This window comes from Cheilinus undulatus, linkage group 9, assembly GCF_018320785.1.
Source record: "Cheilinus undulatus linkage group 9, ASM1832078v1, whole genome shotgun sequence".
In the NCBI taxonomy this organism is placed as follows: Eukaryota; Metazoa; Chordata; class Actinopteri; order Labriformes; family Labridae; genus Cheilinus; species Cheilinus undulatus.
Genome location: NC_054873.1, coordinates 11,905,725 through 11,921,940, shown reverse-complemented (window position 1 = coordinate 11,921,940; position 16,216 = coordinate 11,905,725). Strand labels below are relative to the sequence as shown.

Sequence of the window (16,216 nt, the reverse complement as noted above, 5' to 3'; positions counted from 1 at the left end):
ACTGTGTTCCCTGTCTGTTTACCCCAGAGCTTGGGCCTGGCCCATTTTATATGGATCACCCCCCTGCAGTGTATACTGTGTGTGGGTCTGATCTGGGAGCTGATCGAAGTGAACGGCTTTTGCGCACTTGCAGCTTTGACTCTACTGGGCATCATTCAAGCATGGCTCTCCCAGAAGATGGGTCCTCACCGGTGAGTAATGCCAGGACTATTTGTTACTGTAAGAAAGTAAGTTGTTTTGTGTCTCTAAGTAGTGGCTTTGTCAGCTGAAGATTTGAAATCCTGGAACACACAGGTATGCAGATACAATCATGTACATATGTTTTAGGCAAGTAAGGCACTAAGGATTCATCACAGGGCCCAATGTGCCACAACCTTGGATTGGAAAGGGGGGGTTGGGGCGGCCAGAATCAAGCTCGACACCTTTTGACACACGTGTATTGCTTGATGGCCAAGATCAACCTCGATGGCATCTCTTTTGTCTGGGCCTCTTCACCCATTGTGATACACCTGGAGATTGCCAGTGGTCTTTGGGCCCAGCATGAGCTGGGGCTTGTGGCAACCCTGCTACCTGGCCAGACAGTACTCTATGCCAGTGGTTCTCAATGTGGGGGTCACAAGACACTGGGAGGGGGTCACCAGATGCCTTCCAAAAACAAAGAATACTTATAAATGATTTCATATTGTATATTTTACCCATTTTTAAAGATACATGTATAAATATATGTAAACAATTTGTTAAGTTTTGGCCCAATCATACCTAAAATTTCTGCAAAGTACTGTACACATGATGTACAAATGCAGACTGTGTTCAGTATAGGTGGAAGCAAAAATATGCAGACAAATATATAAGTAAATACTCGCACACTTCAGTCAAAGCTTACAGAAATATTCCTCTATGCCTATGTCATGCTGCTGTGAGTTGGTTTTTTTAAAACTTCATTGTGTTGAAAGGGTGAAGAGAGCAGGGATGATCAACCGCCGCCTGGCTCTCACCACAGAGATTGTTGAGAACATCCACTCAGTGAAGGCGTACGGCTGGGAGGAGGTGATGGAAACCATCATCAAAAACATCAGGCAGTAAGACACCAGTCACACAATCTCTATCACAAAATGAAAAATTCTTACAAACAGTATATTTTCTCTTCATTTATTACCTGTTTTCCTATTTACTGACGTTCAGTCCTCTACACACATATGTAAAAATGTTGATGTCCTGCCACCAACTCAAGACCACAGATTGTATAGCAAATGACCAGTGTGATCTCCATGCATCTAATGAAACTCTTTCTCTGTGATGTGTTTCTATGTCTTTATGTTGATACCAAGAATAAATTGAATAACAGAAACCATGTGGCTCATGCTCAATGAGCAGCTGCCTGAAGCCTTCATTAACAAAGCATAATGTGTTGCTTGAGGTCTTCTGAACCTAGGAAATTTTGACTTAACATCGTCATTCAGTGCTGGATGTGATGGCACACACTCTCCCAGTGTGGCAAGCCTGGCTGTTGTAGCTAACAGCCAATTAGCCTGGTGTCTAGTCATTTGTAGAGGAAAATTTGTGTTGCTGCAGTATTTAACCTTCTTTTTACATAACTATTTCATGACCCATGTCCAACTCCAGACTTTCTGGTATTTGAAGAAACCTGATATAGTCCAATATCTTTGCTTTCTGTCTTGTTGGTAGCCAATAAACTTCCTCACCCAAATAACTGGTAATTTGTTTTGATCTGAGGTGTTTGCTGTATCATGCAGTTCAGCATCTGTTGCCACCTACTGGCAAAGAGCCCCATCCAACAGGAACAGTTGTACACTTTGAGATGTATAAGTTAACAACCAACCCAGAACGATTTCTGGGGCAGTCAAGCTGAAATTTTCAGAAGATTTAGTACAGCTGTTGTTTTGGAAAGCATTATAGAAACCTTTGTTGGGTCTTTTAAACCCTTAAACCTTCTAAATGGCTATAGCTTTCCATACATTTAACAGTATTTTTTTTGTTAAGCGAACTGTTTCCTTTCTTTATATTAGGTATAAATATTATCATATTATCTGTTATATGGTTTATAATTGATCTTGTATTAAGATCAGTAGTTTCCCAGCCCTAACGTATGTTAAGTATGATGGAACTGTAATTCATAGAACAGGGCAGGGAAAGAGGGAAGAAAAAGGCTGAGCACATCACAATTATTGAGCTTTGACTGCAGAATATAAATGGAATCAACCTGGTGCTAAAAATGAGACAGAGATGTTAAAATTTTTGATTAACCAGCAAACCCACACTCCTTTGAATGGTGGCTTTCATTAAACTAGAGTTAAGCTCTTTATCATTGGAAGTGCATCAAATGTAAAGGATGAGTTTTGGTGTCATGGTGTAGAAACATGTCGCGAGCTTACACTGAACCGCCAGGACTTCGCCTTTACCTGATAATAGCAGCATGAAAATCTGACATGCTGTTAGCCCAAACACCTTTTTGGTAATACTCAGTATTCAGAAGCATTGAGTCTGTGTGGTGTTGCTGATGTAAATAATGTGATGTGTATCAGCACTTTTCTGATACAAAGTACAATCTGATAAATGCATGCTAATGGTGTAAATGCCACTTTGAGTCTTTTCAAGGCTAAGTATAACTGAAAATAATGAGATCTAAACAATTATATTGGCATTGATGCATTTACTTAGAACTTTTTTCCCCTCTTTCTCTCCTACTGCCCCACTCGTAAGGGATGAGATGACACTGACAAGGAAGATTGGCTCTCTGCGTTACTTCTACAGTGCTGCGTACTTCTTTTCTGCCATCTTGGTCATTGTGTCAGCCATTGTACCGCACGCGCTCAGTAAGGGTATCATCCTGCGGCGTATCTTCACCACAGCCTCCTACTGCATGGTGCTGCGAATGACACTGACCCGCCAGCTGCCAGGATCCATTCAGATGTGGTACGACACGCTGGCGCTGGTCAAGAAGATCGAGGTGGGTTCAGAAAAAAGGTGGTTTATGTTTGATTGTAATCACTTTGATTTCATTGTGCCTTTGGTCATGAACAGATGGCAGAGTAAGTTTTAGGAGCTGAGAAAAACTGTTTTTTTTCCTGGTTAAAAGGAAGCAGTGGATGTACCTTTCTTACAGTGTACATGTGCCGTGTTCAGACTGGCTTAAGCAAACATTCCCACAACCCACTTTAGGAATTCCAATGCTTGTGTAATTAAGAAGAGACAATTCAATTTTGAACTGAACCTTCACATATGGCATATTGCAATCAAGAGATGCCAAATTCATTCACAATGTTGCCCTTGGAAGATAAACATGAAAACAGGTGTCAGGCTCTGATAAGGTAAATCTGTAGTATAGAATAAGGTGGTTGTGGCCACCACCAAATTTCAAATGCAGGAAAAACCCTCTGTAACAAATATATGTAGATGGGTTAACATCAATTTATCCTGCTGTGTATCTTGCTCTCTAGGAGTTCTTGATGAAGGAGGAATACAGAGTGCTTGAGTACAACCTGACTACAACTGAGCTGGAGCTGGTCAACGTGTCTGCATCCTGGGATGAGGTTTGTGTTGCTATTTGGAAGTCATATTTAATCATTTAAAGGTAACACCTCAAAATAACCAATTAATTTTTCCAGGTTTTAAACAGGAAATTATGGCAGCTGTCTTTACTGCTTACATCGGGACAGTTAGGTATAAGAATTTAGCTATTCATGCTTTCTGTTAAATTGTGGTTTGATTCCTAGTTTCTGCAGTCAATAAATTAAAGTGTCCTTGGGCAAGACACTGAACCCCAAAATTACATCATAGCCAGCAGTGTGTGAATGTTAATGAATGAGATTATTTTAAATTGACAGGCATTTTACATGGCATCTTCTTACATCATTTTGTGAATGAGTTAATGGGACATGGAAAATGGACTTGAGCTTGCATAGCACCTTTCTCTTCCTCTGACTTCTTGTTACACCGTAGGTCACACTTTCACACTCATTCACTCCAGATCCACACACCGATGGCAAAGGCTGCTATGTAAAGTGGCATAACAGTGGGCTATTCTTTTTATGGGGCCCACCCTAATCACTAATCTCTACCAAGAAAAGGTAGATTTTTTTGCATAAGATTATGCTAAGAGTTTTGCATGGCATCACACACTTGGGGCACACTATATCCAAACGCTATATCCTTTTTATAGTGACCTGTAGTATACAGCAATGCTACAGAAAAAATGATACAACATGTAGAGTATTAACTCTGGCAGTTACAAACATTTCACTTGCACTGCACTATCTTGGTCTCTTAAGTAATAACCTCAGTGTATCATCATAGGCAACTTGTAGCCTCTGCAAGCTTGTTTCTTATCATTTGTCCATTAGTGTCCATTATATAACGCAGTTTACTCACCCAAGTTCTGCCAAGTGGAAAAATAGGGCTTTCTTTTTCATTATTAAAAAAAACATTAGAAGTAATCTTCTTGATCTTGATCAATTGTTATCTGACTTATATCCAACATCAACGTCAGTCATACTGTGATGCATAGATTGTAGTATATAGAGACTGACATGTGTAATGACTCAGACAAGCCTTCAACCCACCATATATTACAGGCATAATTGTTTGTTTCTTACCATCATGTTGAGTGGGTAGTAAAATCTTATCTTTAGACAGAGGCTGTAAACTTAGTGAAAACAAGTGTGATTCATTGACCACCCAGTACCGTGAGAAAACAAATATCCACTTGTGGTTTTTCTCTCACTCTCTCTTTGCATAATTAATTATCCGTGTGTTGTCACCAAACTTTGCCTTTGCCGGGAACACTCTGAATCTCCCTTTTGAGATTTGGATTTGTGTTCATCACCTAATTCCTCGATTCTCCTCTTGCCTTCTCCTCTTCCTGGAATGTGCCATGCGTAGATGAATAGGAGGGGTGTTGCTTTTCTTTACAGCTGACAGCACCTACGTCAGCTCATTAGAATGAGAATTACACAGACAAACCTACACAAACCACGGCCAAGTCCCGGCATTAGAGGAACGGTGACCCATAAAATGTCACGGGGGGTCAATGATTAAACCGGCAAGTCAAGCAGAGTTCCCCTTTTCTAACATTGATGTGTCCATCGTTAATCTCCGCAGAAGCGCTGACAGATGAGGTGAAATGAGGCCATTGTGAGACTTTGGGAGGCTTCTTCTTTCTTTGATAAATCTCTTGTTTCTCACAGTAGTTTGGCCTGGTGTCACTGTCTGAAACCACAGCATGATGGACAATCACTCGGCCCTGAAGCTGGAAGTTTACTGGAAGCAAAATATCAAAACAAGGAAATGTTATGCACACATTAGCATAGGATGATGTTATCTATAGTACAGATTTTTAAAGCATTTTAAGTGTACCTTAAAGTACACTAAAGCATTTGGTAGTTTGTTCAATCGTCACTGAACTGATGTTTACTTGTTGAAAGGAAGGTCAAAATTTTTTACTGAAAAATTTTACCATCCATCACAAAACTCATCAACAGATGCTGGATTGGAAAAATAGAAATAGAGGCATACATATTTTACAGTATTTAACCAAACTGTTGCCTTATTATTAGTCTGTGCAATTAGTAACGTCAGATTTTTTATATTTACATTCAACATTACCTTTAATTGTCTAAATATATGATCAACCCAAATGCTCATATCCACTTTGTTGGATATCAACCAAACACTGTGTCATATAATCTAAAATGGACTGCAGCAGAGTTGCATATGCGTTTACAGCAAGTGTATAGAGGGCTATTTGACAAGTTGAACTCTTAAGGAACATTTTTATCTGGAAGTCTTGTTTTCAAGCAAATTGTGTTATTGTGCTTGTCAAAATGCAATACAAAATGGGCAAAGCGAGCTGGGTTTGGACCGTCATGAGACACATTCACGCTTCTGCAACATTCAAAATAAAGGCAAAACACCACAAAGGTGGCTTTAAATGTCACTGTGGTATGGGTTATAAACTGATTTCATTTGGAAAAACAACTAAATGAAAACTGTCAAAATTGAAGGGATGCATGCATATTATCAGTGTTTTCTATTATCTTTAAGCTTTCTTTAGTATTCATTCTGTCCCCAATCAGCAGTGAAGATTCTGATTTTTATTTCTCCTTCAGGGCATCGGTGAACTGTTTGAGAAGATCAAGCAGGAGAACAAAAAAAACGGACACCTTAACGGTGATGCTGGCCTCTTCTTTACCAACCTCTACGTCACACCTGTCCTCAAAAACATCAGCCTGTACCTGGAAAAGGGCAAGATGCTTGCAGTAGCTGGTTCCACTGGCTCAGGAAAGGTAGAACATCTTCATTTGAATCATGGGGGTTTAAAGGGATTTTGATGAATCTGCAAGATGCTTAAACTGAAACATTATATACTGATTTATTGTGAGTTAAGTGATATGACAACATGCTATTTTCTTGTCGTAAAATCTAATAAATTAAGGTGTGTTTTCCTTCTTTACCATCAGAGTTCTTTGCTTATGATGATCCTGGGAGAACTGGTGCCATCAGAAGGTAAAATCAGACACAGCGGTCGAGTCTCTTTCTCACCACAGACTTCCTGGATCATGCCGGGGACAATTCGAGACAACATCCTGTTCGGCTTGACCTATGATGAGTACCGCTATACTTCTGTCATCAAAGCCTGCCAGCTGGAAGAGGTACCTTACTCTTATCCTATTAGTCACCTCTTTGCTTCCCTTTCTGCTGTAGTTTTGTCCTTATAGCTGACTATTATTATTCATGCAAACTAGAAAATAATCTGCACCAAAAATATTAAATGTACTCCTTCAACAGCAGAAGATTTGCACTAAACCTCTATTTCCAAGAGCATAAATCAATGCGGTCAATGCTGTCAACCCAACAGCAATGTTCTACAAAACTCACCTGCACCACATTACCAGATGATGTGGTCAAGCAGCTGCAAACTGTCATATTTTCCCTGAAAATATAAATATTTAATTATTTGCAAAAATGTCATTTAATGTTACTTTGTATACCTTTATTTATTTCTAGTACTTTCTCGACTACTCTCATCCTTTCCTGCCTCTTTCCCAACTCCTCTCTCTTTCTCTGGGCCGATGCTCTGCTGACTTGTCTGTTTGGAGCCTCTGCGAAGCATCAAGAAGTTTCAGATTTCCTCCAATCCACATTTACACCCATTATATCCCTCACATACACACACACACGCGCTTGCACATTCTCTGTCTCTTATACTGATACACACACAGAGTTGAGGTCTCATTAGTCGCAGCGCTGAATGATGGCCCCTCAGCTGAATAATGTCTCCTCTGTTGCCATGGAAGTCTCCAGTTATGTCACTGAGATGGAATATGAGCTCACTGGTTCTCAGTGACAGATGACAAACTGTAAGGACTGTTAAGCCTGTGGGCCAATTTTAAGTTTTATTATCAAGTGATGAGCAGAAACAAATGAGTATTAGTTGTAACAGTTCTTCAGCAAAATAGTTTGTATTTTGAGGAACACTCAAAATGCACTCAGTGCATTCAGAAAGTATTCAGACCCCCTCCACATTTTATTTGATTTTGTTATGTTGCAGTCTGGTGCTGCGGTAAAAAAAAAAAAAAAATGAATAAAAAAAAATCCAAATAATCTCAACAGAGTACCCCATCACAACATAAGGACATCAGAATTTTAGGATTTTTAAAATGTATTAAAAATAAAAAACTAAAAACTAAAATATCAGACCCTGCAAAAATGCTTGGAATTTAGCTGAGGCTCCTCCCGTATCTCTGGATCTTTGCTGAGATGTTTCTACACATTGATTTCAGTCTTGGACATGACACCTGATGGTCACTCTGACTGAGCTCGTGAGATCCTGTGTGGAGATGGGACAAAATTCCAGTAGTGTTCATAACATTGATTTAACAGAGGGCTCTGGGGGGTTACACTTAGAATTCCTGCTTAGTATCATGGGGTCTAGGAATAAGGTGGATCAAAACACTACAACAATCATTATGAAGAATTCATGAGAGCACCTCATTCCTTGAGTGACAGTATCATACATCTTTACCGCCACTCCCCATCTCCTGTGCCACTGACAGTCCGTCACAGGTTTTGACAAAAACACAACATGTTGTCATAGCAAACAAAGCCGGCATGCAATATTGATGTCTCCATCGACTGCAAAAAAACAGCTTCCATTTTGTCTTTGAAGAGAGGCGTTAGACTCTGACATGAGGCGTCAACTAAACTCAAACAACAAAAGAAGTGTGGAGAGGTGTCACATCATCAGTGCTTTTGTGTACTGCACTGTATGGATATAAGAAGAGTGACAGGAAGTCTTACTGTGTGCTTCTATTGAGGGATTTTACTTCCCTCTTAGGTTTTAGTAAATTATCTCTAAAAATGACAAATTGTTAGAAAAGGAGCCCAAACTCAAACGGTGACATATTGTTTGGAGTCTTAAGTTGGGGTTACTAGCTGTGTTAAGTAGTGTGGCTTTTTGGACAAGTCTTAATAGTATAACTCTAGAGTTTCACGTGTTAAGTTTGCTTATGTCTTCCCATGTTATCGAAAAGCATTTTAACACAAAACATATTGTCCTAAAGGTGCACGATTGAGCTTAAGTGTATCCCTTTTTACATCGCTTACAGTCTACAAATGCTTATCTTACCAAAAGATCTTTTATTAAATACAGGACTGTGCAGAACTTTTAGGTGTGTTTGGGCTAAAAATCAAGGCTGAAGTTTGGCATAAATTTAGCATTTAAGCCTCCATAGAATGGGAAAGAGGATAGACACAACCCCAGATATTCTCTGGGTGTCCTTGCATATAACAAGGGGCATGGGAAAATAATTAGTTGAAAAAATAACAAAGTCCGAACCTTTAGGATGGAGTAACGGGTGGATGTCGCGATTAAGCACGGCTTAGGGTACCGTCCAGGTGGGTAGTATGGTGCCACAAGCCCCTGGTCATGCTGTGGATGTCCTAAGGGCCTGACAACTGCCGGCAGTCTCCGGGATATAACCAGAGTCAAAAAGGCCTGGATAAAAGAGCTGCTGTCAAGCTTAACTCTGGCTCCAGCCCCAGGATGTGGCACTTCGGGCCTTGTGATGAACCCTTAGCTCAGACCCTCATGAAATCTTTGATGTCCCCCATAAAGGGTCCCTGACCCCAGGTTGGGAACCGATATCTTACACCAATAGGCAGCCTTTTCATTCGGTTTCTGTTATACTAGAAAACAAAACCGAGGTTCTTAAAAGGCATACAATATTGGCATTTTTATCGGTTACAGTAAAAAAGCACAACCTGTAAACAAAGATCACAATCTCAGGGATGAACTATAAGAAGACAAAAAGGAAACTAGAACTAAATAACAGAAGTGATTTATTAAAAAGTGTATCAAAAGTAACTGTGATTCGTAGGATAGCAATGTGAATAAATGTGAGACAAATTGTCAAGATAAGTATAAAAAAATAATAATGCACAGGATATTGAAAAGTGGCATTGCACACAAGATTGCCAAAGTAATAAAATTATATTGCATAGTACTGAAAAATTGAAAAAACTGATATTTTTCCTCAGAGGAAAAATGTTATTGGGCATGATATTGAAAAAGTAATAAAAACCTACATTACAAACTATATTGAGAAGTTTTACTGACTAACCCCCTTTGAGTTTCTCTTTTAAGTAAAGCCAAAAAAACATCCAAAAATTTGTTACTGAGGAAATAGAGCACGTGATTTTGAAAAAGTAATACTTGATATGATGATTGGATACAAGGGCAAAAGGAAGGACAACACTACTTACCTTTCTAAACCTGTATTTATGATTAAACATTTTATATATATGGGTCTTCCATTCATCTGTTTACGGTTGTAGACAGACTTTTTCAGGGCATCATTAATCTGGAAGACCTGCCAAACAATTTAACAGTGATTTGATTTTAATTTTAAGGATGTCTTATTGGCCTAATTTCATTTACTCAGAGAGTTTTCAAACATCCAAGCATCACTGTAAAAATGCAAATAAAATCACACAAGTTTGTTTGTTAAAGTAGAACTCATAGATCTGTCAAGTTACCCCATAAAATCAACCAACAACTGAAGTACTGCATAACACAGAGAAAAAAACATTTTATACAATGGGATGAAAATACGTCTATGATAATCCATACATAAACACAAGCTATTTTAGTCTTTTCCCCATTGATATAAGGTTAACCTTTAAGAGTGCTCTTCTTCTGTTATATTTGCTGAAGTAAAATGATTGTTAAAAGTGGAGTCCTTTTCTTTTTGTTTTTTGCTTCACATTGTCTTGTCTTATAAGGGGTAAGAAATTACAAAAAATAAGGAAACAATATGGACAGGGTTTTCTAATCGAGGAAAAGTCCCCAAGGCAACCCTAACTCAAAAGAGGAAAAAACTAGAGCAGGTTCCTCCAGACAGAGACGAGGGCTTTAGTGGGCTTCAGACTGTAATTCCTCACTATTGTTACCCCCTGAAGCACCAGACAGACAGACTGCCGTGGGTGGTCTTGCCTCTGTAAACTCATCTTTTCCTCTCCCAGTCTCTAGCTGCTGGCCCGGCAGGTGCTTTTTGTTCACAATGAGACTCACAACATGTCTTTTTACTATGCTGCCTTATTTAACAAGCTGTTAAACAACATGTTAACTTGATTCCCTATGCGCTCCTGTTAGGACGGCGGAAGCTGCCGTTAAAAAGGTAGGAAGTTTTTAACGATGATAAACTTGTGCTGTCACTTCATCCCTATTGGTATGGGCATTTGTTTCCATTATCGATGACCATCTAAAGCACTTCAAGTCTCTATTAGTGACACCCTTCATGTCTTTCCCATCTGTGGTTTGTGCTCTTTGTGTGGTTTGAACAGCTGCCATAAATATATGACCATAACTACATCAATTAATTAGATTTCCTTTAATAGGTACACTTATATAACTGTCTTGGTGATGTTGTGTCAATGGGCTGTAATAATGTTCCAGGAAAAGATTTTTACTATTATGTATAACTTTTTATAGTCCAGCAATAAAAAAAGAAGCCAGCAATTATGCATGCCAATAATGTACTTATTTTATGAAACAACTTATGTACCATGAAAATAGCTTCACAATCAATTTTATCACAAACTTAAATAGTTTTCTGGTTGTTTTTCTGAAGACAGTTAAAGAGAAGTTAATATTTTGGAGTAATATAATTCTTTTATTTCAATTCTGTGCCATTAATAAATTTAAATATCCCTTTTCCATACTTTGCTTTATAGATATAAATAATGGTGTATCAATTTTGAGGTTGTATAATTGTTTATCAAAGGGGACATATTATGCAAAAAACATTTTTCAGGCTTTTCTAACAAAAATATGTCCCTCTGGCCTGTGCACAATTCCCTCATGTACCAGAAAAATCCACCCTACCCCCCTTATCCACCTTTCAGAAAATGTGTGCTGAACAAGCTATTCTCAGATTTTCCCCTCATGATGTCATGTGGCGAGTTAGCCACGCCCCCAGGTTTGGTTGGCCTGCCCCGCTTGGAAGAAAATCCACCCTCCTCTCCTGAGGGGGATCAGGAGAGCCACATCCGTTAAGCCACATCAATTTCCTGAGGGGGGCGTGGTCAGGGGCGGAGTCATACAGCTTTATAACATTAAAAGCCATAGACACAGAGACAGCTTGTTCTGAGCAGGGCTGAAACAGAGGCTTTTTTTAAGCAGCAGCAGACTTCACGAGCATGTTTTGGGGACCTCTGAGACGAATATAAAGTTGTCTTAAAAGGGTAAAATATATCCCCTTTAAGCAATGCATTTTTTCCTATAAGGAAAAAGTGACACTGATAATACCTTACAAAAAGATATTTGGGGAAGTTTAGTTTGAAATAGAGTAAGGATATTAAGATGAATCCAAAATCAATTATTTCATTTTTTATTTATTGTTTTATGATTATCTGCTTTCCTCGCATCTTCACTCCAGTTTAAAATCACCCTCTCTGTTAAACAAAGTGTGATATTTATGTATTTAAACTGATTTGAGAGTGTAAAAATGTTTCACTTAAAATTTTATTGTGAGATACCAAGGTATTGATACAATCAGTGTTTACCAGACGTAGACTGTGCTTGGATGGGCCACCAAGGTATATTTACAGCTACCAAAGTATATTTGCCTGCCATTTTTCCCCCTTTTCTTTTAAACTCATATGATCTGCATGCATGAGAAAGGTGTCAACAAGTAGATCCCTCCCATGAGTGCATTAATATCCTGTACTCCTGTAATCTAGGTTGATGGTTGCAATATGCTACCTCATCAACAATAAACTACTAAAATGGTACAAGATGTTATTTGATCGTTTTTATACAATGTACTGCTGATGAATACTATCGAAAGAGCAGAAACACAAAAAGTTTAACATCAAGTATGAGGCAGGGTGGGATGGTCTTTGCTACAACCCAAGATCAGTGCCATTCTGTGGGAAATGCATGTACATCTACTCATTAGGATCACTAAAATCAGTCTGCCTTTTAGTAACTGCTTTTATCTATTTAGAAAATTGGCACATTCTTGACTGGATTCTGCAAATATTTTATGCTATTTAAAGTTACCCCTGGAGAGCAATTCAGTCAATACTGTTCATTCTGTCAGCCCAGAAGGTGTGGGATTAAATAAGTTTGCACTACTTCCCACCTCTTTTCGAACACGTAATCTCGCTCATTAAGTGTTCTTGTAATTGTTTTGTTTCATCTCTCTCTTAAAAATTTGAATTTGTCTTTTGAAGGTATATGACCATTTTTCATTGTTATGCTTTTTACATGTTTGAAATAAACTTACTAATTAACAGATCACTTTGGAAAAAATTTCCAAGTTGAAAGATCCTGAAATTGACATTTGCATAAACAACATCTTTAAGAATAACTTATCTGCAATAAACAAGATATTAAAATAAAGTTAGCTCCACTTGATGGCCAACTTGTTGAAGCTGAAAAACTTTAAATACGTTGGGCTTGGCACAGTTCTTGCCTGTGTCTCTATCAAATACAGAATTTATTTTCAAGAAATGTCCACAGTGACTTTATCTCCTTAGAAAACTCAGTGGGCTTGGTGTCTGTCCACAGATTTTAGAACGACTATAAATATAATGTGGTCATTTGAGCTGTAGACTTAAAAATAAACTCTCTAAGATTGTGTCAATGGCAGGCGAAATAGTGGGCAAACCACAAAATCCCCATCTCAAATATTTTCTTAAAGGACAAGGAGGCTCTGCCAGGTTGATCCTCTGAACTCAGTGAGGTGTTAGAGGGTCACTTTAGCAACTGAAAATATATTTAAGAAGTAAGTCATATCATGTGATAAACAGTCCTATCCTTGCAAATGATTCACAAGATCCAAACCATTAAACTAGCTGTTTCTGAAGTTTTTAATGTGTAAATTTAGATTTTTGTGTTTGTCTGCCTGAATGATTTATCCTGCTATAATACCCATACCCTACAGAGCCTTTGGCTGATTTTCACCTGTGATTAACAGTCAAGATTTATTTATTTGTTCTATTCTAGCTTTAATAAAACAAGACAAGAGGCTTTTAGTCTTCTTCAGCTCATTAAAAACCTTCAGAAGGCAGGAAGAGTCTCTCTTAGGTCAACTTTATGTTGAAACTTTGTACAAAGACCTTGAGCAAGGCCTTGATACTCATCAAAAGCTCCAGCTAACAAGAGACATAACAACCTTTGGCTTTGCTTTTTTAAAAAGCTGACTTGCATATAGTAGATTTAATATTGAGTCCTTCGATGAGTCACATGCCATGCTTTGAACTTCTTTTTGATGCTTTACTCCAGTAGTCCAGTATTAATGTTGTGTTTTCATTCCAGAGTTATCTGAATTAGGAGATACAGTTTGTTCTTACAGTACATCTTAAAAATCAGTGACCTAGTTTCTGTAACTGTAACATTTAGCGCAAAGGGAGAGCAGCTTCCACCCTGTTTTATTTATACATTCAGCTACTACAGTGCAGGCAGATAAGCATGCGGTATGATAACTGAACAATTGAAGGAATATAACCTTAAAAGAGAGAGATATGTGATCCTTTTTACTTTTATGTAATAGTAAAAGCTTAAATGTAAAAGCTGGATCTTAAACATTTCTTAACATCATAGTTTGACTGCCCCCGTATCTTAATCCATTTCCAACTTTTTATCACATAAGTCCCTTATGTTGTTACTCTAAAGTCAGGCATATACAGTATTTGATGATTTGATGCCCTGTTTTCCTCTCCAGGACTTTGCCTTGCTGCCAGAGAAAGACAAGACGCTCCTCGTTGAAGGAGGGGTGACCCTCAGCGGTGGTCAAAGGGCTCGCCTCGGCCTGGCCAGGTAATTCCTCTCACACCTGAGCATTTCTCAGAATGCATCATTCATTTCCTTTAATCTGTCAGCACGGGACTACCTCTACTGATGAGTGATTACTGCAGTCTTTCCTCCAACCTTGAGGGGAACAGGCTGTTTTACAATGTAGAAAATAGAATTTGGTTTAGGAATTTAGTCACACTTCTTCTTTTTAACGAATTAAGATGTAAATACAGCAAAGCTTTGAGGCATGCATTTTTTGCATTGCTTTTATTTGGTTTGTAGAGATTGCAAAAGTTCATTGTTTCAGTCAGCAGCCTTAACATAGACCGTTATATCTGTGACATAATCTCTGTTGGATATTCATTTAATTATGGTACATTCACTTAAAGTTCTGGTTTTCAGTGCTGACAGGTTCATTTTTTTTTCTTAATGTCTGACTACTTTATGGAATATGTCCCCATGGAGAAATGCTTGATTTTATTTTTGAAATGGAATAGACAGCGTTTACATCACCCTCTTCAAAGCTACTAAAATACTAAATAAATACTTTTACCTCAGAGAACACTAGCTGCTTACTTTGGGCTGCCTAGACTGATAAATTTAGTTGTGAAGTTTTTATCTAAAGTGTTAGAAGTGCTTGGTGGGGCTTAAGGAGATGTTATGTAACGTATACAACCAGAACCACAAGACAACAAAAAAAAACAACTAAAAAGCATTGAAAACAACAGCAGACAAGCTGTCCTTTTTCATATTTTAGAACTTTTTTTTCAATGACCCTCATTGATTTTAAGAGAAATATTTCATAGGGCTGAACGATTTTGGAAAATAAACTGATTGCGATATTCTTCCCCAATATTGCAATTGTGGTCCAAAGTGGGATTATTTTGTAAGTTTCTAATCTTGTGTATTTCTAAACACACAAGAAATAAATCATTGTATTTTATAATAAACACAACATTTGGTAGATTAAACAAAGACTAAACAATTTAATTGTGAACATTTTGAGTCACCAATTTCAACGGGAATAATTATTTTATGTCTCTCTCATTTTGTATCAGACAAACACATACAAAAGAAGGAAAGCAGGAATTTTTGCAAAGTGTTGTATGATGTGTAGAGTAGCATCTCTGCTGCAAAACATTTATTAAACTGTTTTTTAACATACATTTCAGTTCAAAGAAATATTCCAACTTCTGTGTGTAGTATTGTGATTTAATCTAAAATTCGATTTATTGCTCTGCACTTATATTTATTTGCTGTTGCTGTCTTTAAAAAACATCCCATCCAATAAAAACATTAGTTGAATCATTGATATTTTTTTTCTGACCCTAAAACAACAAATTAAGCCTGCTTTTTCTATTTTCTGTATGTGTTTGTCTTCAGATCCCAAAGCTTGTAAAAATAGTAACCTATTCTTTAGGTTATTTCCTTTACTTTGACAGAGATGAAAAGGACTAAAATGCCATCCGTCCTCTAGTCAATCACAGAGCTTCTTATGAAACAGCAGCATTTTTACATTAAAAACCAACATGTTCACTCTTCTTGTCTTTATTGCTGCCTACTCTCTGCAGTTCACTTTGTATTTCTCAGTGAAAACAGTTACAACATGAATTTTTGACCATAAACCAATCAAGGTTACCCGCATCATTCTTCATAGGTCTTCCATGGTTAGCAGTTATACTCCCAGTGAGCAAATAAGATCATGTAATAACTGACATTTACAAGCACTGGAGATTTACTTTATTTGGCGTTGAAAGATACAATATTTGAAAAGAATTAACCCACATGTATATGATCAGAACCATCTGACGCTGAGATCTATCATCCATCATTTTTATCGGTTTCTGTCGACAGAGTAGCTAAATTTTGTGTTTTATGATCTTGTTTGTGAAAAGACTA

General features: G+C 37.8%; 1 protein-coding gene across 1 annotated transcript in view; it reads left to right on the top strand.

The window, feature by feature from the left end:
• cftr (CF transmembrane conductance regulator) overlaps positions 1-16,216 on the top strand; it is a 51,423-nt gene that overhangs the window by 12,589 nt on the left and 22,618 nt on the right. The window contains exons 6-12 of the mRNA XM_041795777.1: positions 28-191; positions 954-1,079; positions 2,722-2,968; positions 3,459-3,551; positions 6,126-6,302; positions 6,477-6,668; positions 14,247-14,341. Of these exons, the coding sequence (XP_041651711.1) occupies positions 28-191; positions 954-1,079; positions 2,722-2,968; positions 3,459-3,551; positions 6,126-6,302; positions 6,477-6,668; positions 14,247-14,341 (1,094 nt within the window). The remainder of the gene's footprint in view (positions 1-27; positions 192-953; positions 1,080-2,721; positions 2,969-3,458; positions 3,552-6,125; positions 6,303-6,476; positions 6,669-14,246; positions 14,342-16,216) is intronic.